This window comes from Fusarium oxysporum, chromosome 1 (genome assembly GCF_000149955.1).
Source record: "Fusarium oxysporum f. sp. lycopersici 4287 chromosome 1, whole genome shotgun sequence".
NCBI lineage: Eukaryota > Fungi > Ascomycota > Sordariomycetes > Hypocreales > Nectriaceae > Fusarium > Fusarium oxysporum.
The window spans coordinates 1,041,171-1,065,281 of NC_030986.1; the positions used below are offsets into that span (position 1 = coordinate 1,041,171).

The 24,111-nt window shown below is 49.7% G+C and overlaps 10 protein-coding genes across 21 annotated transcripts; 6 read left to right on the plus strand and 4 right to left on the minus strand.

Annotated features, from left to right (window-relative positions):
* Positions 1–42: 42 nt before the first annotated feature.
* FOXG_11158 (uncharacterized protein) lies at positions 43–1,159 on the plus strand. The gene is made up of 3 exons (XM_018390675.1): positions 43–279; positions 337–747; positions 800–1,159. The coding sequence occupies exons 1-3, from the start codon at positions 211–213 to the stop codon at positions 926–928; spliced, it is 609 nt and encodes a 202-aa protein (XP_018249192.1). The 5' UTR covers positions 43–210; the 3' UTR covers positions 929–1,159.
* FOXG_11159 (uncharacterized protein) lies at positions 919–3,578 on the minus strand. Its single transcript, XM_018390676.1, has 3 exons — positions 3,418–3,578; positions 2,922–3,351; positions 919–2,874 (listed from the first exon to the last, which is right to left on the minus strand). The coding sequence occupies exons 1-3, from the start codon at positions 3,464–3,466 to the stop codon at positions 1,317–1,319; spliced, it is 2,037 nt and encodes a 678-aa protein (XP_018249193.1). The 5' UTR covers positions 3,467–3,578; the 3' UTR covers positions 919–1,316.
* Positions 3,579–3,712: 134 nt separating this feature from the next.
* FOXG_11160 (uncharacterized protein) lies at positions 3,713–5,109 on the plus strand. Its single transcript, XM_018390677.1, has 3 exons — positions 3,713–3,985; positions 4,035–4,094; positions 4,145–5,109. Exons 1-3 carry the CDS (start codon positions 3,772–3,774, stop codon positions 4,300–4,302), a joined length of 432 nt encoding a protein of 143 aa, XP_018249194.1. The 5' UTR covers positions 3,713–3,771; the 3' UTR covers positions 4,303–5,109.
* Positions 5,110–5,814: 705 nt separating this feature from the next.
* Positions 5,815–8,691, plus strand: FOXG_11161 (uncharacterized protein). 4 transcript variants are annotated; one of them, XM_018390680.1, is made up of 3 exons: positions 5,815–6,650; positions 6,742–6,816; positions 6,997–8,691. In XM_018390680.1, the coding sequence occupies exons 1-3, from the start codon at positions 6,212–6,214 to the stop codon at positions 8,352–8,354; spliced, it is 1,872 nt and encodes a 623-aa protein (XP_018249197.1). In that variant the 5' UTR covers positions 5,815–6,211; the 3' UTR covers positions 8,355–8,691. The 4 variants fall into 4 exon arrangements, with proteins under 4 accessions (XP_018249197.1, XP_018249195.1, XP_018249196.1 ...); XM_018390679.1 differs by having other exon boundaries at positions 6,027–6,262; positions 6,287–6,650; positions 6,742–8,679; XM_018390678.1 differs by having other exon boundaries at positions 6,742–8,691.
* Positions 8,692–9,020: 329 nt separating this feature from the next.
* FOXG_11162 (uncharacterized protein) lies at positions 9,021–12,333 on the minus strand. Of its 3 annotated transcripts, XM_018390684.1 has the most exons (3): positions 11,882–12,267; positions 11,353–11,459; positions 9,021–11,018 (listed from the first exon to the last, which is right to left on the minus strand). In XM_018390684.1, the coding sequence occupies exon 3, from the start codon at positions 10,982–10,984 to the stop codon at positions 9,659–9,661; it is 1,326 nt and encodes a 441-aa protein (XP_018249201.1). In that variant the 5' UTR covers positions 10,985–11,018; positions 11,353–11,459; positions 11,882–12,267; the 3' UTR covers positions 9,021–9,658. The 3 variants fall into 3 exon arrangements, with proteins under 3 accessions (XP_018249201.1, XP_018249200.1, XP_018249199.1); XM_018390683.1 differs by having other exon boundaries at positions 11,353–12,333; XM_018390682.1 differs by having other exon boundaries at positions 9,021–11,459.
* On the plus strand, positions 11,876–13,640 carry FOXG_20472 (uncharacterized protein). The gene has a single exon (XM_018400755.1). The coding sequence runs from the start codon at positions 13,260–13,262 to the stop codon at positions 13,572–13,574; it is 315 nt and encodes a 104-aa protein (XP_018249202.1). The 5' UTR covers positions 11,876–13,259; the 3' UTR covers positions 13,575–13,640.
* A 157-nt stretch (positions 13,641–13,797) lies between these two features.
* Positions 13,798–17,341, minus strand: FOXG_11163 (uncharacterized protein). Of its 6 annotated transcripts, XM_018390688.1 has the most exons (5): positions 16,406–17,273; positions 16,011–16,325; positions 14,601–15,920; positions 14,299–14,548; positions 13,798–14,226 (listed from the first exon to the last, which is right to left on the minus strand). In XM_018390688.1, the coding sequence occupies exons 1-4, from the start codon at positions 16,606–16,608 to the stop codon at positions 14,305–14,307; spliced, it is 2,082 nt and encodes a 693-aa protein (XP_018249206.1). In that variant the 5' UTR covers positions 16,609–17,273; the 3' UTR covers positions 13,798–14,226; positions 14,299–14,304. The 6 variants fall into 6 exon arrangements, with proteins under 6 accessions (XP_018249206.1, XP_018249205.1, XP_018249204.1 ...); XM_018390687.1 differs by having other exon boundaries at positions 13,798–14,548; positions 16,406–17,341; XM_018390686.1 differs by having other exon boundaries at positions 14,601–16,325.
* On the plus strand, positions 17,133–17,672 carry FOXG_11164 (uncharacterized protein; the record flags this gene model as incomplete). The annotated part of the gene is made up of 3 exons (XM_018390691.1): positions 17,133–17,248; positions 17,326–17,486; positions 17,563–17,672. The coding sequence occupies 3 exons, from the start codon at positions 17,133–17,135 to the stop codon at positions 17,670–17,672; spliced, it is 387 nt and encodes a 128-aa protein (XP_018249209.1).
* A 1,394-nt stretch (positions 17,673–19,066) lies between these two features.
* On the minus strand, positions 19,067–21,530 carry FOXG_20473 (uncharacterized protein; the record flags this gene model as incomplete). Its single annotated transcript, XM_018400756.1, has 3 exons — positions 19,067–21,212; positions 21,260–21,460; positions 21,507–21,530. 3 exons carry the CDS (start codon positions 21,528–21,530, stop codon positions 19,410–19,412), a joined length of 2,028 nt encoding a protein of 675 aa, XP_018249210.1. The 3' UTR covers positions 19,067–19,409.
* A 239-nt stretch (positions 21,531–21,769) lies between these two features.
* FOXG_11167 (uncharacterized protein) lies at positions 21,770–23,851 on the plus strand. 2 transcript variants are annotated; one of them, XM_018390692.1, is made up of 4 exons: positions 21,770–21,979; positions 22,059–22,392; positions 22,446–22,949; positions 23,000–23,851. In XM_018390692.1, the coding sequence occupies exons 1-4, from the start codon at positions 21,959–21,961 to the stop codon at positions 23,389–23,391; spliced, it is 1,251 nt and encodes a 416-aa protein (XP_018249211.1). In that variant the 5' UTR covers positions 21,770–21,958; the 3' UTR covers positions 23,392–23,851. The 2 variants fall into 2 exon arrangements, with proteins under 2 accessions (XP_018249211.1, XP_018249212.1); XM_018390693.1 differs by having other exon boundaries at positions 21,770–22,392.
* Positions 23,852–24,111: the final 260 nt, after the last annotated feature.

Below are 24,111 nucleotides of genomic sequence, written 5' to 3' on the forward strand. Positions count from 1 at the left end.
CCCTTAGTGGAAGCTAAGCCACATCTGGCATCCTCCCCGTTATGAAGATGTGGCGTCAGCCTACCGCTGTATCCGAGCGCCTACGTACTGGGCTGTAGCTGTGCCCCTCGGAGCTGACCTTGAGTAAGGTGTTAGCAGCTCGCGCCTCTCGTTCCTCAATCGCAAATACGTCTATAGCCTCAATTTCTCTTCCATCTTTAGAGAAACATCATGGCTTTCCTCATTCTTGTCATAGGAGACCTCCATATCCCGGATCGGGCGCTCGATATTCCCGCCAAGGTACGCGCGGTGCTTCCAAGGTCGCGCGCATCGCTAACAGCGTCTCTGTATCTGTAGTTCAAGAAGCTCCTCTCTCCCGGAAAGATCAGCCAGACGCTTTGCCTCGGAAACTTGACCGATAAGCACACGTACGAGTACTTGCGATCCGTCTCCCCCGATCTGAAGATCGTGAAAGGCCGCTATGACGTCGAGGCCACTTCCCTGCCATTGACACAGGTTGTCACCCACGGAAGCCTTCGAATCGGATTTCTAGAGGGCTTCACACTTGTCTCTAATGAGCCTGACCTTCTTCTAGCTGAGGCGAACAAATTGGATGTGGATGTTCTGTGCTGGAGTGGCACTCACCGCTTTGATGCCTTCGAGTATATGGACAAGTTCTTTGTAAATCCCGGAAGTGCGACTGGCGCATTTATAGAGGGATCGGGACTGGAAAGCGAAGAGCCTACACCAAGCTTCTGTTTGATGGATGTATGTGCTTTACAAACTGTCTGTGTTTGAGTTTGTTTACTGACTACCCTAGGTCCAAGGCATTTCACTCACCCTATACGTCTACCAATTACGAAAGGACGACAAGGGCAATGAGAACGTGGCGGTTGAGAAGGTTACATACACAAAACCAGTTGAGCCTTCAGCGGGAGGGTCATCATAAAATTCACATAGATAGGGGGAGTTTACATTCAGCGACGTATTCAAGATCAGCAGCAGAATTTATACCCAGTCACACTCTGGAAGACCACGAGATGGGACTTTCATATCCAACAAAGCATCAATTGGCAAGACGAACTGCCGAATGTTGACCAATTGGGTTTTGTGTGTGTCCAATAAAGACATTAAAACTGTAAATACAAATATTGACAAAAATCAACACCATTATCCATCGCTTTGTAGAGGTATCTTGGGCATGTGACCAGTCTGTATGATCCAGCGAAGCAGTATCAGCGCCGACAAGCAACATACTCCTTTTGAAAAAACAAGAACAACAAATGAGAAAAACGCCCAAATGCTCTACCGAACTCCCGCTATCGCAATATGCATCATTACAGCATCATACTCCTTCGCCTAGATGAAGCGCGCTCCCTAGCTCCAGCGCCATCCTCAGCGTGAACCGCTGAAGAGACACGCCGCGAGGGCCGACGAGCAGTGACCTTCTTCTTGATCTCGGCAGGAACTTCTTCGTCATTTTGTGGTGATGAGGGTGTGAATTCATAAACATCAACTTCGCTGACACCAGTAGTGTCAGAAGTCGTCTCCTCCTTGGCTTCTCCATCTTCGGGTGAGGTTTCCCTGCCGGCAACAATGTCTTGAATCATCATAGAGGTGCGTCTTCCGCCACGTATAGTTATAGGTTTAGGGACCTCAGGAGATGATCCTTTGCCAGCCAGAGGGCTAGCGGGAATGCTACCAGGCTCGTTTTCTATGTTGGTGGCGTTGGCATTGGGCAGATTCTTCCATGACTCTTCAGCACTGCTCTCACGCTTCGTTCTGGCTGTATCTGGGGCTGGCTCAGCTACACTAGACCTCCGAGCATATTTGCCTTCTCCAGCAACAGCGTCGAGCATCTCCTTGGTGGGCCGTCGCATCTTGTCTCTAAGGTTAGGCTCTGCATAGCTGACTGCGGTCCTATTTCGTCGGCTGGGCCTTGCTGGTTCTCTGCTCGCATTGACGTCGCCAGGTGGAGGTGTTCCTCCTCGTCCAGGTTCCTGGGATGCGGCAGTATCTGGCGAGTTGGGCGAGAGAAGGGCTGGGTCTGTGAAAGGTGTTGTGAGTCCGCATGGCACCTCTACAACTTCAGGGGCTGTAGGAGGCTCGAGGGCAGTTTCGATGGTGATAGGAGCCAAGGTCTTGGATCTGGACTTAGGCCGCTCTTGAGAAGCCCTTGATCTCATGAGATCCGCTTTGGCTGCAGCGACTTCATCGGTCACAACTGGTTTGGAAATCTTCTTCGGCGAGGTCAAATCGTCGTTGGTGCTCTTGGCTGCAAGGGGCTTCCTTGTGCCTGTCGCACTCGCCTTTTCACGAGCATCCTTTCTCATATTGCTTAGTTCTTTCAATGTTCGACCTCCAGCCTTCTCACGGATTGAAGGCTTGTCAATAGTGTTTCGTGGGGGCTCGTTTTCGTTGTTCGCCCTCTGGGATCTGTTCGTAACCATATCATCTCGAGCGGCGAGCTTTCGTTTTGATCCGACCTTGACTGGTTGAGGTTGAGGTACTGGGGTTTCATCAACGATTTCCTGCACCTTAGTCTCGATTGATCTGGTTGCGAAGGGCTTTGCCTTGACTGGCTCCGTTTCCTCAGGTTTAGTGATCTTCGCGTGTTGCTTCTTTTCGGGCGAGGGTGATCTCGGTAAGGTCTTGGTGGTCTGAGGTGATGTGAGCTTTTCGGGTGGTGCGAGTTTCCTTGTGGGACTTTCTTGTACGGGTGCTGGTGTAGTTGTTGGTGAAGGGCGTGAGCGAGTTGGTGAGTCAATCTTGACTGGCTCCTCTTCCTCCTCGATAAAATGGGAGACGGGAGGAGGTCCAATATCTGGTGACTGAGATGTGTCGGCCATGTCATCGTTGTCGGCCTCTGACCGCAGCGCTAAGATTTGTTCTTGGCTGTATAATGTTAGAGAGCTTCTATTTGTCTGGATGGGATGACTTACTTCATGGACTGTCTCGGGTAGGACTTGGTTTCTGAAATATGTCCCAGTTCCTCAATTTCACGGGCCATATCTCTAAGGCGTCGCTGTGAAGGACTGGGTCGAGCTGAGCTGAAGCTCACCCTGGGCTTTGTTGACTTTCTTGGTCGTGGAGAGTGCCGCTTCATAGGCGGCTCAAGACCAAGACCAGCAAGAAGGGTACCCCATTCTGTAAGTTGGGACTCCAGCTTTGCCTTGATAGCAAGTGCATGATCAGCAATTCGTCGAGTGTCGTTATCCTCAAGCTCTTTCTCTAGCTCTATGATACGGCCTCTCAGCTCCAGGTTCTCTGATAGCATACAGGCGCAGTCATTCTCGAGTTCTCGGATGCGGAGGGCACGTATGTTGTTTGATTTTGCAAGATCGCGGTTCTGACGTAGAAGCTTCTTTCGAACTAGATCACAAGACATGGTCAGCTCTCGTCATGTTACTCATAGGAGTTCTAGATGTTGGAACATACGCGTTTCGAGACTGTCCGTAGACACGGGGGGTTCGTTCAGTCTAGCCATAGCTCATAATGCGATGGATCGTGACAATGTGAGCAAAGGCTTCCTGTGGAGTTAGTAGGGACGTTGCTGATATGCTCTCGCACAAGTCACAGAGTGTTGTTGGGTGTCGGTCTGAAAAAGGGAATTTTTGGTTGCATCTATTTACTGTCGTAACTGTTTTTGTCATAGCGCTTGGTTACCGGTTGCCCCAGTGACGGAACTCCCCACGTTGAACCCCACCATCGTGACGGAAACGCAGTGTTCGACTTTACTGCTAAAGACGTCGCGAATTATTCCAAGTTTGGTGACACGCCTTAAATACGACCATGTCATATCCAACGCGACCGATTTCCTCGCATATGCGCGCACCGAGCGCGTCGGCTTCATCGAGTGGACAGTCACCAGCATTATTAGCGCGAATCGAGGAGAAAAAGGCCGAGCTCGAAAACCTCAAAGAGCTTCGAGAGCTCAGCGCAGCGGTCGCAACACAAATGGAAGCTTTGGAACAGAAACTCTCGACTCTTTCCGATGGAACAGAGGGTAATGATCCTATGTGAAGTTGTTCAGTGCTTAGACTGACTCTCAGTAGCAATTGCAGCCGTTGTTGGAAACTGGCATAATGTGCTACGTGCCATCAGCATGGCTTCTTGTAGGTTCTCAAAAGTTTATGGCTGTTGATTTTGTCTAACTTTCCAATAGCTAAATTGGCCAAGACGGCAGCCGATCCTACAAACGCATCGGAAGATTCAACAGGGCCTCTGCCTCAAACTCTAGTCCGAATTCCAACAGAGCATGCACCAGCTCTGCAAGCCCAGGCAGAAGCTGCAGAAGCCGCAGCCGAGGAAGAAGAGTCATGAACAGACTTGATCATGGTCAAAACTTACGAAATTCGACATATCTTCCGGCAGTCTGTAAGGGTGCCTTGCGATTCATGGGTGCTTCTCTGGGGATATGCTACAGGCAACATCTATTTGATAGACACCGCAAGCTCCTTGCCACCTCCACGAGGTTGATTTTGGATATTGGCATCCTTGAGCCAGGCAGCAGCAATCACTTGCAGTTCCCAACTATCCTCAGCACAGTATTCTGCGATCACGCCCCGATGATAAGATGATGCCTCGACTGCCACCCGGGATCTATAGAACGGGTGAACTCATGTCTGGGAGGGGGCTTCCGGATGAATGAGTGTTCATCATGAAGGATAAGATTGACACACAGAAATCAGGCTTGTTTTCAGAAGACACCTAGATTCCCCGTCTCTGGTGATAAGTTCCCAAGCCAAAGGCACTAGGATGCTGGGGGAACTTGGGGTGATCCTTGAGGAGGGGGTATGCATTCACCTGTCAACGCTGGTTCACTGATCCCAAGTCTGGCTGAAAAGAGGCAACAGAAGTGGTTTCGATTCGAGGACGATCTAATGAAGCCATCGCAGGTCGATCGAGAAATCCAAGTGTATTTTAGTTTATGAATCTCTTGCTACAGTAGCTCCTAGAGGATAGCTAGTCGGTGTAGTTCTCAGCATTGGTATGGAGCGACGATACAGGTGGCTATATACTTCATGTCGTCTTCCATGGCTAATTCCTCAAACCTCCTCTGGACTTTCTAGTCAGGACAAAGAAAAATTACGTATCCATTGCGAGTTTACTGGCTTAATTTGAGCCCTCATGTGAAACTTTTACAGCAATCATCATATGATAGTATAATTGTGGATATTTACTTGTGTCTGTCATTTGGAACTGCATATGCAGCAGAAGTGGATCTCATAAACTCATGTCAATACCCTAGGCAACGAGATAAGAGCCCAAGAATCCAGAGAATGATGGTCCAGAACGCGGGAGGCTTGGTATGGACTCCAAGATTCCAAAGACTTGATAAAGTTTAGATGTTGGCTGTCCTAATCAGCGGGTTTACCTATATTTAACTGTCTAATAGGCTAGACGCAGTACCGAGATGATGATTCTATTTAGACACATCTGGAGCTGAAGTGATTATAACCCACCTGGAACTTATGTATGTATGAGCTGCACAGTGGGACTCCCGCTCTGGGGCAGTCATCTTATAAGTCGACCAATGAAACGCGACTTTGAGTTCGTGGAGACAAAGCCGTTGAAATTGTGAAATGATAGACATGACTCGACAATTGATTTATGAAGGTTACAGTTATGGATAGAGTTCAGATGGCGTTTGGCCGCTCAGTTTGTACGAGTAAAGAGATTTATTCGAAATGCCTGACGAAGGTAATTAATAGAAGGCATAGCCTGTAAGTGCGAAAGACTGTAGTAGGATGGCAATATGCAGGTTTGCGGTTGCCGTGGCTCTTATTGTTGTTGTTTTTATTGACGTTCCCTAACTTACAAGCTTTCTTCCCCTTCCCCTCCCCATCATCAACATCAGCAGCAGCATCTCTCCCCATTCACCATTGCTAGATATTTTGGTCGTTCCCGGTTTCATCAATTTTGATCACATCACATCACATTGGCCTCTACAGTATCACACTCAGACAAGGCCCCGCTGTTGGCCGTCACCTTGATACATACTATTATCCCTGCTACTCGTGAAATTGCGCTCAGGTCCCTAGCTAATATTCCCTGGAATTTGAACACCTGGTGGCGCCTCAATCTCTAATCATTGTCTCTCAAGAGCCTCTCACAGCCCAGCCCTGGCTTTCTAGCCTCGCTGTTAGCCTAGGGGTCTCCCTCGGCTCCATCGAGAACTCCATCCAAGAGGCTCATTGTTCAGAGGCCATCCATATCCATATCCGCACCCATGGCTACTATCATGGGTCATCAACCCCAAATCCACCGTGCCACTAACGAGGCCCTGGCCTCTCCAGGGCCCGAGGCCAGCCAGGATGTTAATTTCATCGAGCCCAATTCTGATACACGTCCCTCTTCGATCCCCTCTCCCTCTCCGTCATCTCGAGGAATTCTTCAAGAGCTTCCAGCTGATCAAGTTCATAACAAGAGTCTTGCTTGGAACTCGTCTCGAAGGGAGAACAACCAAAACCAGCAATTGTACTTGAAGACTGGTCCTATCAAGCTGCCGACAAAGACGAACCCATCTCGAGGGCCACGGCGCTCACTCATTGATTCTGACAGCTTCGAACTCCTCGATGCGGTTCCTGAAGAATCAATTGAATCCAGCGACTCTGATACTGCGCCCAGTGGGCCTTCAGCCTTAATTTCACACAAGCTACGCTCTCCAGGTTCGTTTCTTACGTCTTTCATCATGACTCCAAGTCACAGCTTGCAAATTTCCTTCGCTATTTGTACAATCTGCTAACACTGCTCACAAAGGAACCACTGTCAATTCACACCCGTTGTTGGATGCAGAGCCTCAAATCGGACACAACTTAGAGAGTCATCTAGCAGGTCAGTTTGAATGGCTTCTGGCGTTTCCAGTGCCAGCAAGTACCGCCAAGGACCACGGCTCTTCCGACGACAGTGAGAACGATCGCCACGACGTCGAGATCGCGGTTCATGGCTGCACTTTGCTGTCACGCCGTCCGGACCCCGCCAGCAATTCCGAAGCTGACGTCTTCAATCTTCTAGCCACACCATTGATTGCTGAGGAGTATCTGGCTTTGGGATTTGATCCTTCTCAAGTTAAGATGGCACTGCCTCCGCCTCCAGCATATGAGCTTCATCAAAATGTCCCACTTAAGATTCCCGAGGTCATCGAGACGGTAGAGCCTGTTTCGCCTTCTCTTACTTTGATTAGTGAGAGAGGCAGTAGTTACGCAGGCTCCTCTAGGACCGGATCCTTCTCGGTGCCTCGAATCGAGGACTCTTTCGAGGAACTTGATAAACTTGAGGATGAGCTCGAAGCCATTAAGGCTTTCACCCAACCACAACGCATTCCCGTGCCTGAGAATACTGCGCCCAGTAATAAACATCTCGAGCCACCCTCCACGGGTAAGAAGCCGACCGTTTCGAAGAGAGCATCAGTCATCGGCATGTCTTCCACAGTCCGTATCAAGCAGACTGAGAGACCACAGCTTCCTCTTCGACGATCAACCTCTCTGGTATTTAGAGACAAGAAGCAGGACGACTCTGACAATATGCCAAATTTGAAACCACAGACTGCACGCGGAAAGCTGACCAACTCTCAATCCGCACCATTGAAGGCGCCTGTCAAGTCTACGAAGCCTCCTACTGTCCCCAACTTTGAGCTTCCTGGTGAGGCTGTCTCTCGACGCCTGAAGGAACAGCGCGAGGCTCGTCGAGCCCAACAGGCTGAGGCTCAGAAAGCTTATGCGCCTCCTCCGAGACCAAAGTCTAGTAAACCACTTACCAAGCCGAACTTCGAGCTTCCGGGGGAGGCGATCTCTCGCCGTAAACGTGAGGAGCGTGAGGCCCGGCTCAAGGCACAAGAAGAAGAGGAACAAAAGAAGCGGGAGTTCAAAGCGAGGCCTGTGCGTCATAGTTTAATGCCGGGTAGCATTCCGCGAGAAACGATTACCAGTCTTGCTCGACAAGGCAAGCTCCCGCAAGACGAGGCAACTAAGACATCAACCTCAACTAAAGTAAAGCGGATGTCAATGCAGGGCCCAAGACCACCCACCATGTCAGAGGCTCCGGTTACCCAGAGTCGAGGTCGCCTTTCCACTGCTACATCACGAGAAGATCTTAGCCGGGCCACCTCAACTTCTACAGGAAGCGGCGGTGGAAAGCGAACTACACTCACTGCAGAAGAGGCTTATCAACTGAGACTTCGTGGGAAGGAGATTTTTCAGCGAGACAACACAAGCTTCACACGAGACAGGGAGCGTGAGAGGCGCGAACGTGAAGAAGCAACACGTCTTGCTCGCGAGCAGGCTGCGGAGCGCTCTAGAATTGCGAGCAGGGAATGGGCAGAGAAGAAACGACGTAAGGAGTTGGCCATGCTGGAGTCCCTAAAGGGACACTGATCGTTTTGAAGACAGGCAAGTGCTTGGTCTCACATTTTGCAAAGGCCTTTTCTCGTGGAGTAGAGGCATTTCTTACTCCCTAATTATTTGCCTTAAGCCTGGAGTTTGGAAGGCTTGGAGTTATAGCACTGGTTATGTGCACTTTTGTTATTGCGACATTGTTGCTTCGAAGGTTTTATCTTTAGGCGTTTGCCCGTTGGTTTCGAAGGACATTGGCGTACCAGAGAACATTCACGCAGCCAGAGATTGTACCGCTGTACGCTGCTGCAAAACGTAGTTTCAGAGACTATCATCAGATCATAAAATCACAGAATTGTTTTGCATGTCTTTTCGTTTCCCTCATCCAAAGAGTGCCATATAGACTGATTAGTATTGGCTTGATAGGCGTTAGCATCCGTACAAGAACTGGGAGGCCGGCCACTTGAGGTATCTGTCGACCAGCATTGGCATCAGGGAAGCTCACTTGTATCTCAGGAACAAGCCTTGCTTTTCTCTCAAATGCCTCAATAAAGCCCCAAGTTCCTTCTCTGTGACGCCCATGTCAAACACGTACGGTTCTATAGTTATACACTAGGTATTCAAACAAAGAGACAAGAGGTATGGAGATGTAGATGATTGGCAGTTTGAGGCTCAGAACTGGCGTCACTTGCATCACGCTGTGAACAACTGGTCGTACAAGTACTGTTACATAACATTTAGCATTTCATCAATTCGCTTGCTATATACCTCTATAAATCCACGTTTCAACATTGTTCAACCGCTGACTTCTAGAAGACCACACCAAATCCCCTTAAACAACTCATCTGACACACCATCCACCACTATTCAACTTGGACATAACTTTTTTACACCTCCTCTTAACCCAAATATTACCAGGCGAATAATAATTGCCCTTTCAATCATCCCAGACAGAGGGCAAGATAACTCCATCGTTCCTCATATGTACAGATTCCACCTCATGATGTAAACATATCCAAGGGGTGCCACCCTGTCGTTGGTGCCCTTTGAAGCGAGATAGGAAGAAAGAAAAAGAACCAGAAATACTCCGTTTTGAAGATGTGGTAATCAAAAAGGAAAAGGATCCCCGGATGAGACTCAGAGATCCGGAAAAAGTGAGTGATTAAGTTGCAACCTATTCAACGTAGGTGATTGGTGAAATAAAGGAGATGCCGGAAGTGTGAAACGCCATTCGAGTGCATATTCCACCTCCTAGCGAGAGTTATCGAAAGGCGTGGGTATCTTTCTAGAGACATAGGAAAGGTCGTGGTGACCGAATTCGGTAGCACGGAGGATCAAGTGAGAGTTTAAAAGTTTTGTGAAATACCCGCGCTCTGCTGTGGGTAGTGAGACGGGTTCTCAATGCGTGTGTTTCGTCGTGCCGGGTTATCGCGAATAACTGCCTGTTGTGGCCCGTTGTCGCTATAGGGGTTCTGTGAGTATTGGTCGTAGTACCCGTTACCAGCGCCATATGGTACTCCCATGGGGTCCGAAGCATCGGATCGGCCAGCAGCACTATAAGAGGAGGAAGCGTTGGATGGTCCACGATGTACATCTGCGCCGCGGTTGTTGGCAGCAGACGGGCCCATTGCTCCGAGAATTTCGCCCTCTGGCGAGTGTGAACCATCCATAAGAGGCTCGCCAGAGCGACCGTCTGACATGTTGCCTCGAGTAGGCGAAGTAATATCTGAGTAGGCTCCAGTGACACCACCAGACAAAGTAGTGGAAGCCTTGCGGCCAGTAGAGCCAAGGGTAGTGTTGCCCCAGCCACGGTAACCGGAAGAGCCATCTTCCCGCATCTCATAGCCACCATCTGCCATTCCAACTGCAGGGATCGTGGGGTCGGCGTTGGGGTTGTAGGCATAATCCTCAACTTCCTTTCGTCGCTCCTCTTCGGCTTGTCGTCGAGTTTTGCGCTTCTTCCACCAGAATAAACCGAGGAGCGCAAGGATGGCAATCGCAGCAATTGGCACAGCAACGCCGATAGCAACTTTGCTCTTCTGGCTCAGACCACCACCTCCATTTCCGCTGCCACTACCACCGATGGCATCAGCATCGTCAGTACTGGTGGCGGAAGCGGAGGCCTCGGTAGCGGTAACTCTCTGTGTACGAATCGCGGTAACCAAAACAATGCTCGTTTCAGGTCCCTGACTACCCGTTACGGTGACAATAGTCGACAAAACCTCAGATGTAGTAATTTCAGTGGCAGACGCCTCGTTATTTTCCGTAGTGCTCTGTCGATCATTGCTGTCATCGGTTGAGGATGCGTCTGCCGCCTCTGTAGTTGGGTTTGCTTGAGTAGACCTGCTGGAGCTCGTCGGTGAGGGCGAGGGGTCGCCGGAAGAAGGCGATGCATTATCCGATGTTGGCGCAGGTGCAGCTGTTTCAGAGGCACTGGCGTTATCGGATGCTTGGCTCGCATCATTAGTCGCTGGTTGTGTTTCGTCGGCGGATGGGCTCGGCTGCGTGGCCGAAGGACTGTTATTTGAAGCTGGGTTCGAAGTTGCGGGCTGTGCTGGTGATGAGTTCTCAGCAGGAGACGAAGGTTGGTTGGCGTTGCTGTTATTGTCGACAGAGGATGGGTTAGGAGCCGACGCCTCTGTGGGCTGGGTGCCCTGACCCGGCGTGGACATGGCTAAGTCTAGCGTGCTCACGACGGGGAGTTGTCTATGATCGAGAATCATGTTAGCGACAAGGCAAGAATCGCATTGAGAATTGAGGGTATTCAGAATGTGGTCAAGAATAGTGAGAACGTGTAACAAGGGAGATGGTGCAGCAACGAATCAAGTCAATCAACACAAGGGGGTCATTGATGGATTAGACGTGATAAGGTCGGAATGATGGGAGACAATATTGGCGACAAGTTTCATCCAAACTGGGACCTCAAATTGACTTGTATGGGGATCGTCGAGGGAGAATTGGATTGAAGGATTGATAGTGAATAACGAGCAGCAGGGACAATTGCATCGGATTGGATGCAATGTATCGTGACACGGCGTACCTTTGGAACTGTTGACCGACCGTCGATCCGTTTGAGAATAAGGAGTAACGAGGTTATTCGCTAAGGAAGACGCGTCGAGAGTGATTAAGCGATATTTCGAAATTGACCTGGTGATGTATGAGAAGAAGTGAAGTAAAGGAGAAGCGAAGATTAAGATGAAAGGCGAGAATGAGAGCGAGAATGAGGTTGGCTAGAACTGGGCCGAGCTGGGCTGGGTTGGGTGAGTGATTGGATTTGGAAGGTCGGGGGTGAGACTGAGACAGAAAACACAGACGACACGGGCAGCAAAGAGCCCAACTGAAAGGTACTAGCGGCCGCTGGAGGTCAGTTCGGGGTGGAGGCCTTTACTGGGTCGACCACTGGCCGGGACCTGAGCCTGGGGCCATGAACCTAAACTTCCAGGGCAGGGCTGCCATGGACTTGGAGGAGGGCCTGAGCAAAAGATCCAGTTCTTTTTTCGCCTTCTTCCAAGGCTCTTGTTGATCGGGCTTGAGATTGGATTTGACGTAACGTAACAAGAGCAACGTACCTAACAGAGTTTGTGCCTGCTATACAAAAGCTTAATTGAATTGCAATTCAAACTCAACTTCAACTTTTCATCGACCGTTAGTTTAGCCTAAAATTTTATTTCTCACTTTTGAGAACGGCGACTAAAAATAAAGGGAAAACGGGTGCCGGTTTGCTTTCGGGAGGCGTATACGCCATCCAGGTCCACTCGTCTTGGGGCAGGAAGAGTCAAGATCAACAAACGACAAGACAAAACGTATTGTACGTGTGTAATATGAAAGAGAGAAAGAAACAGCAAAGGCAGAAGGAAGAAATGTGCCACGCGATAGTCGTTGAATCAGCATCGGGCCTTTAGACACAGCCATTTTCTACTCAAAAGTCTAATGGAAGACGATTATATTCCTCAGCCACATTCACCCAGCTAATTAGGTATCGCCATTTCTCTCGATTTGTCTTTTAGCCGGGGTCTCTTGGCGTAGAGACCCCCAAGACGATATACGAGCCACCCAGCGAGGCAGTGACTCTTTGGGTTGTGTTGGCTTCGGGACGATCAATGGAGCGACGAGACCTGAAAACGTTAGAGGGCAAGATTCAATTATTCAGAGTTATCTGTACAGTATTGTGATATACACAATTATTTGTTTGTTGACATTAATTTCTAGACATATAACTAACGTTCCGTCTCCCTTGCATCGGCACGAGGGGCTGTAATTTCCCCTGCAGCGCATCCAAATGTAAAGGCTCAACCCACAAGACGTCGACCACCACCAACAGCTGTAGACTCATAATACAAGAACAATTATATGAACCTGTCTGTTGAAGAAGAAGAGAGAAAAAAGTCTTTAGGACCCCATCAAGATTGATTGTCGTTTCACCACATGGCTCAACACGTCATGATGATGAAGCCAAGTAATTAATCCCTTCATCTCTAGTTCCACTGACAGATTCCAAGAGGCCTCTCAATAAACTTTATTAAATACCTCGCAGACATTACTCTTCTCTTTTGAGCCAATTCGAGGGGTTAGTCGTGAGTAAGATCACATGTTGGTTGGCATTCAAGTATTTCTATAGCGTGCCGGGAACCCTTTAATCTCAACCTGCAGCAATGGAATGTCATTCTGATGTACGTCTGCACTCATCGGGCACAATCTAGACTCTACTTTCCTATCTGATCTGATCAAATCTCCTCGGCTGAAGGTCTCAAAAGTGATATCTTGCGTCCTCACGTGCCTCAGTCTTAACGGACGGATTGTATGCTCTGCTCTGTTGTAATCTCGGAGCCATGTCCTGAAGAGTCGATGCGATGCGACGCTGGCTCTTAACAAAGACCAACGCTCACGTGGAGGGAAGGCTTGAGATCGAATTGCATTTTGAATTGAAAAGCTTCTCTACAAATTGGAATGTCAAATCTGAGACATCCACGTTTCTCTATTTTGATATTGGAAGAGGATAGAGAGGGAATCTGGTCTAAGACGCTGCGTACGCGTGACTTAAATCAGCCCTCTAGCCTCCTACAGGAATCCTCATTCTTCTATGACCTAGGCAATTTGACTCAGCGATTGAACGTCAACTTGGTAGGCCATTTTACATACAAACAAATCAACGAATTCGTTAATAATATCTACCAATTGCTACTGGGAGCTTCAGTATCCTCTCATCGCAGCTTAGTTCTTTGTTCGCTCTGCCCCGGTGGCGTTGGCCTCCGCAACGACTAAAGCACAGCTTTGACCAAAAATAGTAACTTGATCGCGTGTCGTCGTATCGCCCCCAGGAACAAAGCCTTGATTCGACAGACACCGCTGATCTTGGGTATCCACGATATCAAACTCTTCTTTTAGATCTGCCAATCGTGTTATGCCTTGCTTGAGTGATATTCCATAAATATCATAACTAACTTCACTTAATACGGGAGGATCGGTGGTGGTGCGATACTGGCGCGCCTAATGACCCAACAGGAGACACATATCATTCGAGCTGCCCTTTTGGGACTTTCACGAACTAGTTACCTAGACTCAGATCGTCATAATCTATACATGGACAAATTCACGCATCTCACAATACTTTCTCATCCAGTTCCAAATAAGTAGTAGAATGGTAGAAACAAGATGGCCATGTTGAAGTGATCAACGCCAGATCCAATTGACCTATATACAACGGCCGAACGTACGTTGTCCGAGCCGGCAGTCGTCATCTAGTTTGTCGTGTGGTTTCCAAAGACCTTCTATAATATGCAAGCCTGCAGGTTCCCAGTGTGAAAGAAAATATCGCAAGACATCATGACCCTAAAATACGCCCTTGAAGTGAAGAAATGTATAAAGTTGACCAAGACCGGCGCACGCTGTGTAATGCAATGTCAAAAAGACAACGCTAAGAAAGTTTTTTGACAAGTCAGTGGCAGCCCATGCATAGACGAATCCACTGAATGAGTTGATGCGCTACCTTTTATCAAGGTCGAATTCCCCATGAAGGCTTCAATGTATCTTGCAGCGCTTGTTGGGTGAACACTTGGTCGCCAGGCAGGCGACTTACACGTCCAGCTCCGCCGCGGATGGCACCAAGCTGAGCCTGAGACATGCCGCTGCGGTTACTCCTGATGCTTCCAGCGTCGCTCATGTTGTCGGAATCCTTGAATCTCTTGGGAGGTGCGAAGTCAAGTCCAGTGAATGTGCTGGATTTGCGGAGAAGATGGCTGTTGCACATTAGCTAAAGTTTATCTGATTGCGTAGTGGCGTAAAACTTACGGGCTGGGTAGAGCAGTCAGCTCCTCAAAAGGCGAGACAAGAGTCTGAGCAGCAGGAACAGAGGGGGAGTAAGGTCGTCGCTCGCCGAAGGGACTTTGAGAGCGACCAGCTGCAGTGTCACGGATGGTGTTGGGAGGAGCAAAGTCAGCAGCGTTGATGAGAGCGATGTTATCATCCTTGAGCTTGGAGGGAGTTGGAAGAGTGGTCAAGGGTGCGGGTGGTGGAAGTCTCTTCCTGGGGGGTTGTCGGATTCGCGCTGAGGCTGAAGAATCAGGTCGAGGGCCAAGAGCAGAACCAGCGCGGGAACGTCCTCCAGGTCCGCTCTGGTAGCTCATACCACCGATAGAACCGTTGGGACCACGAGGACGAGGTCCGGGACGACCAGGACCAGGGCGGCGGCCAGCTGGGGGAGGTGTCATAGCACGGCGAGTGACGGGCTGGGCGTAGGGCATGACGAAGGCATTTGTCTCAGGATCAAAGTAAGCTTGATCACCGCCCATCATATAGCCTTGGTCAACATCCTCGTAATACTGAGGGCCGGCTCTGCCCTGAGCTATTGGGGGCATGGGGGGCATAGGCGGGGGTGCCTCCTTGGTATCCTCGAAATACTCCTTGTAGAAAGAACGGATACGGTTGGCACGGTATTCGGGGTCCTCAGACTCTGTGATCTCATCCGGAGGAAGGGGACGGAATCCGACTGAGAGTCTCTTGTTATCCTGCTGGGGAACTCCTAGGCCTTGGTACTGAGGTGTATCCTCCACGAATGAGGTACGTTGCATGGTGCGACCACGGGAATCGTCCTCATGGTCTTCGTAGTAACTTGAAATGTCAGCCGCGGGGGTGTAGGACTGATAGTTGGAACCATCACTTTGGCGGTCGTGAGGGAGAGGAGCGGACTTGGGAGCATCAGGGGAAGTCACAGTTGGGGATTTAGGCTGAGGAAGAGAGAAGTTCAAACCCAGACCAGTGGCCTCATGCTCCCTGGCAGGAGGTAGAGGGAAATCGTTGGCGGGCTCCGAGGAGAAGTTGGGCAACTCAAACTCGGGAGTCTTGCTCCTCACTGCGGGAGGTGGCTGTACGGAGGCGCCGTCACGCTTCTCATCAAAATCGGAAACCACTCCAATCTCAGGAATGATTGCAGTAGGCTGGAATCCATCCTTCTCGTCGAAGTGAGAGTTTGGCTGGTGAGTTGGCGCAGGCGCCTTGGGAGTGCCGAAAGGATCGACCTTGGAGTCGGTGGCAGAAACAGGCGTCTCAGGCAGGGAGTTCATGCGAGATGGGGGCATCTTCATGCTACCAGGCTTGCCAGAGTTACGAGGACTACTGAATTTAGTATTGTGCGAGAGGGAATCCTTGGGATTAAAGGACCGCAATGAGCCGGTCTCGCTTTGCGTGATGGTCGCGACATACTGGTAAGGGTCCTGGTTATCATTTCCCAAAGACTTAGCCAACGAGTTGAGCGACTCTCGCGACTCCTGCAGACCGGGTGGCAGCAGGTAGGGCGAAGAGAGGTTCATGTCCATCGAGAGCTGACTGGGTTTATGGTTGAGGCCCTTCTCACCCCCTCCCATAAAGAGACTTCGGCGGGCAGACTTCTTTCCGCCGGCACCGTCGAGGCCAAAGTCCAGGCTCTTGTGAGGATCATTCGCATCCTCAAGCATCTGCCTCTTCATGTTCTTACGGTGGAGGTAGTACAAGAAGATTGCGATCAGAACGATAGGAACCCTACACATAACATGGTCAGCATACCGCGATCCAGTTGACCATCCGAAACCGAAAAAACAAAGGCGTAGTTGGTAGCATACACAATAGCGACAACGATGGGAACTACCAAGTTCGTGTTGGCGCTGGCTGCTGCACAACTGTCCGTGTCTTGGCAGTTCTCTCGGGTGACGAGTCGGCGAAAGATCGAGGAAGACAATGCGACTCCATTCTGGGAAGCTGAAGAGACATCTTCAATGTTGGTGCGAGGTCGAAGGCGAGCACCTTCGTAATGAGCGATCCCCATGTTGGCCTTGTATGCTAGCGCATATACTCAATCAAAGCTTCCAAACAAACAAAGAGATGTTGATCGTCAAGTGTGATTTCCTCCGCGAGAAAGTAAAATGGGCGTGAGAATATTAAGAATTGTCGAATATTAAACTCCAAGCACAACTGTCATAACCATTAAGCTGTAGTGCGATTGACAATGTCGGTAGACGGCTGGCACGCGTCGAGTATTATCGTCTCCAATTTGATGCGGTAATCGAATGAATCTGAAATCGTTTTCGTCCAAGTATCGCGAGAAGCGTCAAAGCAGATGTTGGGCACCGTAATCTCGAGAATAACAAGACTGGACAAAGCCAAAAGCCAGCGAGCAAAAGCGATTGAGCGAGCGGCTGTGATATTTGTTGTTGTGTAAAGAGGGACTAGGTCATTAAAGCAATAGACCGTAACGAAACGAATGACTCGAGCCTGGTGTAAACAAGACTCTAGATTAAGCAGTTTTTTATAAAAGAGTGACGAGCCCGCTGGCAGGCAGCTTTGGCAGAAATGCAGAACGATATGATGCTGTCGTCGTCGACCGATGAACAGTTGGAGAACGAAAGAAAGGAACGACGAATGGACGAGAGAAGGAGAGTAGGTAAAGAGGAGGAGGAGGTTAGCGAGTGAGTGGAGGTGTAGGAGTGGAGCACGACGGGAGAGGCACAGGAGTAATGGAACTGGGACTGGAACCTCCACCAAGGACAGCCTCGAAAGCCGGTACCTGGAGTGTCATTCTAGGGGCTGAGATGTCCTGCTACAGCGACAAGACTCACTGTTCTCACAGCGGACTAATGCCTGAGGGGCCGCCCAACACAGGCCCAGACAACCAGGCCAGGGGGGTAATGACCATTCATGGATCAGGTCAGGTCCCGTCCATCCCAGACAATGAATGAGCCTTGCTTTAGTTAGCATAGCTCTTAAACGATATCCCAATCAGGGGATACAGACGGAGCGAGATGGAGTGACACCAGGTTGAACCATTGGATTGGTGGTCAAGCCCTTGCTCACTTCCAGACCCCTTCCAAGGTCTTCTCCAAGAGAGATTAAGGTGGGCATCCTACTGGATCCCATGGGAGGGGTTTGCAACGAGGCCTTGGTCAGAGCAGAAAAAAGAATCTCGTCATGGAAGCCCTGTACGATGTTCAGTGCACGAGCTCATTATTTGGTCGATTGCTTCTGGTGAGTGAGGCATTGACCGCATTCCCACAAACAACAATCAACAACCAACTCTCAAGCAGAGCAATCCGAAAATCAATCAATTAACAGAAACTCAGTTATCAAACGTTTAATTTCCAAAAAGTCTCTTTTTGCCTCGCCACCCCGTTAGCGCCCGCATAAAAACCACCAGTCACATCGAGCATCAAAGCCCAAAAGGAAGCATCAGCATGCGCCTGTGGGTGCACAACCAGGTACAATCTCGCATAACCCAGATGCACAATCGACCCCTGACCAGTAATATCACAAAGAATGCATTAAGTTATGAGCGCTTCATGCAAGGCACGCGAGCGGCAGCCATGCTAACCCCGGCAATCATGTGGAGGCCCGGGACCAAAACCAGCCAACGGACGCCATGGAACAGCTCTGCTCTGACAAGACCAAGCCCCGAAGAGGAAAGTAAATAAAGGGGGAGAGAGCCTCCCCGCCTATCCGCAGTGGCGTCAGGGGCCATATCATGTCAACTGAAGTGGCTGCTGCAGGTACGCGGTTGTGAGAGTTCAATAGATACGGTCCTCTATCTATTGACGGTCTAGATGGTCTTGGACGAAGTCATTCAAGACAGTGTCAGTAACAATCCGGGAACGTATTGTTCTCTCCCGTTACCGGTCAACTGGATGAGACTGACATCCTGGGCAAGACAAGACAAGACAAGCCACCTGAAATGAAAGCGAAAAACACTTCTCGCCTTGCAAACACAGTCCAACTTGATATCAATCACACCGTCTGTTTCCAGGTTTCAACCCCTGGCTTTCAAACTAACCCCAAGTGGCTGCTCGAGATCGCCAACTCCCTCATATCAAGATGCATATCGCCGGTGTCACAAAAACTGAATCGTTCCCACATCAGAATTCTTGCATTAGAATCTTGGCTTATCGTGGGTCATAATTTTAACCGTACGCACGCACAAACATTAAGAGAAAAAATCTTGAAATGGCTCAATTTTGCAGGAATTACCAATCGCTCGCCTACGTCAATATGGAGCTTGTAATTTTGATTTGGTGACTTCCGCCGCGAGCCATCTCACGGCATATCATATAGATCCGCCGGGGAAGCCGGATGGTTTATTATTAGGTAGTTGAGCCGTTCACCATTATTAGTCAGGACGATCAAGCTCCCTTTCATCGGAGAGACGAGGCTATCACCACTGTCACCTTCACATGTTGCAAATACTGCGGATTGTTTTGAACTCTGTTTTGCCTTGCCTTCGGCCCGTTCACCGTCATCCACGCTATTACCATACGAAAACATCAATATTGGGGATTCGTCTGATCCAATGGCGGTCAGTGTTTGACAGGCAGGCTAACAGCTTAACATCCATGGATATCCATAGCAGTTCATGTCGGAATCAAGGACTCCCTTGACCAGCCAAGGCTTCCTCCAGTCATGTCATCTCACTTTATAAATCAAGCAAATGATATTTTCACTGTGGGGAAATGCCTCACACCTTAACCAATATTGCTATCCTTGATCCCGAAGCTTTGAAACCGCCATTCATATACCATCCCAGTTATCCCCGACCTGGCAGTTTCACATATCGATGGCCCCATCTCCCTTCATATCGACCCCTCATCCTCTCCGATCTGTCGTGATTTGGTAAAATTCTGGCGCATATTCCAAGAGCCATCCTTTCTCGATCTTGGTGACATCCCGGATGAATATCTTGCTACCCGTCTCCATTGCTTCATGGAATATGACCCAATCCGCTTTGCGGTTGAACATTAGTGAACTTGGATGTGCGTGAAGAACCATGTTGCCCTCGACGTTGCGAAACGTTCCGTCTGGTTGCATCCTTGCTGCGTGGGCAAAGTAGCCCGATGTAAGACAACGGCGGATCTGTTCTGCTTTTTTGACGTTCGCCTCCGGTGATGCTTGTCCAGCGAGCGTCTCGTCTATATTAATGCTGAATCGCTCAAGATACCGTTTTAGTTGAGCTCTGATACTGACTGCTCGACTCATGGACTTGAAGTTGAGGTTGTTTTCATGACAGAACTTTGCTTCTTTTCGTCCCTTTGTAACAAAGGCTTGGTAGGCGTTAAGGAGAGTCAAGTGGTCGCCCTCATCCACGGCGAACTTCCTGCGTGATGTCTCCATCTTCTTTTTCTCGCCTTCGTGGGAGAACCATACACTGCCTCCGAGACTGGTCATTGCCGCGATTGTAAGCACTTCGCTGAGGCATCCAAAGGACGGTGCCGCTAGTAGGGTTTTCGCCATCATAGGCTCAACGGCCAACTCGGCCATCCTTGAGCCCATAGGTCGAGTGAGCTTGGCATACTCATCCAAAGCTCCTAGAGCATAGAGCAACTCAAGAGCCTTGGCCATGAGTTCAGATGGTGGCGGAGATAGAAAATCGAACCGCACGATATTGTCTATTCCCAAAGCCTTGAGTTGCAGGACTACAGGTGCCAAGTTCGACCTCTGAAGCTCAGGGACATTGGCATCCGGCAGCGACTGGTAATTCTGCTCCGTGTAAAGCCGGAAGCATTTTCCAGGTTTTGTTCGGCCAGCTCTTCCGGCACGTTGGGACGCTGCCGCTTTCGATAATGCTGTAGCAGTGAGTGACTCTATGCCAGTCCTTGGGTCATATGCTCGTAGTTTGACGAATCCGCTATCCACCACGAATACAATTCCATCGATTGTGACTGATGCTTCAGCGATATTCGTAGAGAAGACAACCTTTCGGGTGCCCTCTGGCGGCTTGTCAAACACGTACATCTGCTGTTCGGTAGACAAGCCAGCATATAATGGCAATGGCATCAGGGGCCCGTGTTTTGAGCCAAGATCAAGCATGCGCTCGCTGACTGCTTGTATCGCATTGTCGATTTCCTCTCGGCCAGTCAAGAAAACTAGGATATCTCCTTCGCCTTCTTGGGTATGAATATCAAAGACCACGTCAATTGCTTTCTCAACATAGTTCTCTGCCGGTGACTCCAAGTAGAGTATGTCTATTGGATAAGTTCTCCCTTCGAGACTGACGATGGTCCCGATTTCATCATTTTTGTCTGTTTTGTTTGGCTGATCATCACTGCTTCTTGTGAAGAATTCCAAGAACTCCTTAGCTTGAAGAGTAGCACTGCTGATGATGATACGCAACTCGGGTCGCTTTCGGCGAATCTTCTTTAGGAGACCCAATAAGACATCAGTGCTGATAGACCTCTCATGTGCCTCGTCAACCATGATAACCGAGTAACGCGTCAGCAATGGGTCGACGAGAGCTTCTCTGATGAGGAGGCCATCTGTGAGAAACTTTATCTTTGTTGATGCCGAGGTCACATCCTCGAATCGAATTGAGTATCCGACTTCTTTGCCAAGCTCACAGCCAACTTCTTCGGCGACTCGCACCGCAACTGTGGTTGCCGCGACACGACGAGGCTGGGAAACGTTAGTTTCTGTGGTGACATGGTTTTGTGTTTACTTACCTGAGTGACGCCAATGATCTTTCCATCTGAACACCATCCTGCTCGTTCTAGGAATTGAGGTATTTGTGTTGTTTTTCCAGAACCAGTTTGGCCTATGACAATAGTGACTGGGTATTTTTCAATCACATAAAGAAGGCTCTCGCGATGTTTCGCGATGGGGAGTAGAGCTTCGGAAATTCCTCCGAACTCAGTTTTGAAGCCCTCGACTTAAGCCATTAGGTGCGCCCGTCCGTGGTGTTCCGCTCACCCTCCTCCGTAGATCGGCCTGCATCCTCGGCAGACTGCTCTTTGGAGAGAGTCTCTCACACCACCCGTATGTTTTTCCCTCTATGTGCGCACAAAACTCAGCTTGTTTGAACACGACTCATTTTGCATGAAGCTTTATGTTTAAAGTCAAGCTTCATGAGACGCATGAAAGTTACCCTACACTTGATACTGCTGTCAGAGCTACAGCCAATCAGAGCAACCTTCCCACTAAGAATGCATTGTGGCGAGTGGGTCAACGTCATCAGCTTCGTGTAGGCTGATTGACCCCTCGCGCCTCATCTTTAATATCACAAGCAAGGCCAGGCTGAAGCGAAATCCCCAATTTCCCTGGATATTGCCCATCTTTCAACCGACTTCTAATCAAATCTCGACTGCGAACTCGTGATAACTTCAGACTGAAACTAAATCATACCAACGACAAGTGCGATCAGGATGTCAGCCCCTGGAGAAACGGTATACTACTACTCCTTTCGAGAACTGTCTTGGATGGCTGATGTTAGAGGATTTCTGCTAACATGACTTCTCCTGCTAGAACAAGGCCACCGCCGAGAGTGGACCTGAGTCGCCTACTACTGCGCGACCCCTTGATCTTGACGACGATGATGTTCAGGAATCTGGCGTTCTCGATAGCAACACTACACCCGCTGCTGCGACCAACACCACTACCACCCAGACTCAGGCTCAGGCTCAGGCACCATCACCCACGAACGAGACAGCGCCTCCTAAGCCTCCCCGACCTGTTTCCGAAGCGCAAAAGAATGAGACTATACTCAAGGAAGCATTCCCTAGCGTAGAGCTGAGTGTCATCAAGGCTGTATTGAGAGCTAGCGGTGGTCGCGTTGAGCCTGCGTTCCATGCTTTGCTGGGTACGCTTACACAGACTCTTACTAGAGGGCACGATAAACTGATGTACGTATAGAGATGACCGATCCTGATGCTGCGCAAAACGAACCCGCCGACGAAGTCCCCCCGCCTCAACCCCCTAGGCCTCAGAACCGATCCCAGATGTCGCAATTGGAGGCAGACGAGCTATATGCACGCCAGCTTGCAGAACACTACGATAATGTTGGTGCCTACGAGTCGCGCACTGCCAACCGAGGTCAAAGACAGGGTCAGCGAGGTCAGGATGAATGGGGTGACGACCGTGAGCACAGCTTCATTGACGATGACCTCCCTGTTATTCGCGAAAACCTACGCAAGGGATTCTTCGAGACACAGGAAAAGGTCAACGGATGGATTACAAACATCAAGAAGAAGATCGAGGAGAACTTTGATGAGAGTGAAGAGCAGACGCAACGACAAGGAGAGCCCTTCCGTCGTCCCGGAGAGTCCAGCAGGCGAAGCGGTGATTATGACCGATATGATGCGGATCCTCAAGTCCTCAGCGATGATTTCGCTGGCATGAAGTTTTCTTCTGATGGAAGTGAGTACTGATACCTGGATTGAGTTGAAGCAAATGTTGACAACCTGCAGCGCCTGTGAGCCGACCCATGGCCAATACTGGCATGTATAAGCCCCCTCCCCCATCAGCTTCACCCAAGCCCAGCAACGGCCGACGAGTTGGTTTCAAGGAGGAGACTGAAGAAATCAATATGTACGACTCTTCACCTAGAGTGCCACCCAAGGATGCAGCTCCCGCGAGTGGCACAAGGGGAAGCAAGTGGCAGCCCATGTCGGCGGTTGAGCCAAGCCCTATCGCAGAGAACGACCCCTTTAGTCTCGGAGACAGTGAAGATGAGAGGGAAACACATCAGAAGATCAAGGACGATAAGACTGATGACAGCGAGCGCTTGAAGAAGGCTACTGCTGAGGCCATGGCTGATAACCTGAGCGAGTCTAAAGACACGGAGGCAAAGAAGAACTAGATGGTAGCAGATTGACATAGACCAGTCGTACAGTCTGATCTTGGAAGAGGATGGAAGTCATGAAGACGTAGTCGAGAGTCATGAGAGCAGCATAGTCGAAGATTTTGGTGCCACTCTCGCTGTCATAGCAAACATGGGTGGTCTGTTTCTGGTTATAGCTCCGTATCGTATTTCACGACGGTTCAGTAGGTAGCATATAGTAGCCTTTCTTTTCCTGGTTTTTGCACACTCTGCTGTCCTTCCACATTGCGCATCATGACCCGCGACCCTTCTAGAGTAACGATATCATGAGACGTCGGTGCGGACTCGGTGTTCGTTTCTTGGCTTGCATAGCACATCCAGTTCCATAGGACATACGACGATAAGAGCTCTCGCATAGTGGATGTTTGTGTGCGGCCAACCAATGTCAACAGTGACAGGCATAGACCAAGCCTGAAGGATTATTCATTCCTTACTCATGAACTAGGAAACGGAGACGTGCCTCGAGTCGTGCAAGTTCTTATGGTGATGGAGCTGAGACGGGGAAAATGACATAAGAAATTCCCTAGGAGCTGTACAGTCAGTCGCTCTTGAGTCTGGAGCCTCTTGAGACCCCTTGCTCCATGACGTTCCGTCTCGGCTTTACCAATGGAAACAAGGCAGGTCATTAGAATCATTATTGTAACGTAAGTGGAAGAAGTACGCGCGGAGAAACACCCGACAGGCTCCGTTGCGATGCAC

Excerpts from the sequence above, each read along its gene's own strand:
- FOXG_11162 (XM_018390682.1), bottom strand. The coding sequence starts at position 11,035 with ATGATTCTCGATCATAGACAACTCCCCGTCGTGAGCACGCTAGACTTA.
- FOXG_11158 (XM_018390675.1), top strand. The coding sequence starts at position 211 with ATGGCTTTCCTCATTCTTGTCATAGGAGACCTCCATATCCCGGATCGG. Across the intron at positions 280-336 it reads CGCTCGATATTCCCGCCAAG|TTCAAGAAGCTCCTCTCTCC; the intron begins GTACGCGCGGTG and ends CTGTATCTGTAG. Across the intron at positions 748-799 it reads CAAGCTTCTGTTTGATGGAT|GTCCAAGGCATTTCACTCAC; the intron begins GTATGTGCTTTA and ends TGACTACCCTAG.
- FOXG_20472 (XM_018400755.1), top strand. The coding sequence starts at position 13,260 with ATGTCAAATCTGAGACATCCACGTTTCTCTATTTTGATATTGGAAGAG.
- FOXG_11163 (XM_018390685.1), bottom strand. The coding sequence starts at position 16,608 with ATGGGGATCGCTCATTACGAAGGTGCTCGCCTTCGACCTCGCACCAAC. Across the intron at positions 16,326-16,405 it reads CCCATCGTTGTCGCTATTGT|GGTTCCTATCGTTCTGATCG; the intron begins GTATGCTACCAA and ends TGTTATGTGTAG. Across the intron at positions 14,549-14,600 it reads CTGACTGCTCTACCCAGCCC|CCATCTTCTCCGCAAATCCA; the intron begins GTAAGTTTTACG and ends AATGTGCAACAG.
- FOXG_11161 (XM_018390678.1), top strand. The coding sequence starts at position 6,212 with ATGGCTACTATCATGGGTCATCAACCCCAAATCCACCGTGCCACTAAC. Across the intron at positions 6,651-6,741 it reads ACACAAGCTACGCTCTCCAG|GAACCACTGTCAATTCACAC; the intron begins GTTCGTTTCTTA and ends CTGCTCACAAAG.
- FOXG_11159 (XM_018390676.1), bottom strand. The coding sequence starts at position 3,466 with ATGGCTAGACTGAACGAACCCCCCGTGTCTACGGACAGTCTCGAAACG. Across the intron at positions 3,352-3,417 it reads TACGGACAGTCTCGAAACGC|TTCGAAAGAAGCTTCTACGT; the intron begins GTATGTTCCAAC and ends CTTGTGATCTAG. Across the intron at positions 2,875-2,921 it reads TACCCGAGACAGTCCATGAA|CCAAGAACAAATCTTAGCGC; the intron begins GTAAGTCATCCC and ends AACATTATACAG.
- FOXG_11167 (XM_018390692.1), top strand. The coding sequence starts at position 21,959 with ATGTCAGCCCCTGGAGAAACG. Across the intron at positions 21,980-22,058 it reads TGTCAGCCCCTGGAGAAACG|AACAAGGCCACCGCCGAGAG; the intron begins GTATACTACTAC and ends TTCTCCTGCTAG. Across the intron at positions 22,393-22,445 it reads TGCGTTCCATGCTTTGCTGG|AGATGACCGATCCTGATGCT; the intron begins GTACGCTTACAC and ends ATGTACGTATAG.
- FOXG_11160 (XM_018390677.1), top strand. The coding sequence starts at position 3,772 with ATGTCATATCCAACGCGACCGATTTCCTCGCATATGCGCGCACCGAGC. Across the intron at positions 3,986-4,034 it reads TCTTTCCGATGGAACAGAGG|CAATTGCAGCCGTTGTTGGA; the intron begins GTAATGATCCTA and ends GACTCTCAGTAG. Across the intron at positions 4,095-4,144 it reads TGCCATCAGCATGGCTTCTT|CTAAATTGGCCAAGACGGCA; the intron begins GTAGGTTCTCAA and ends ACTTTCCAATAG.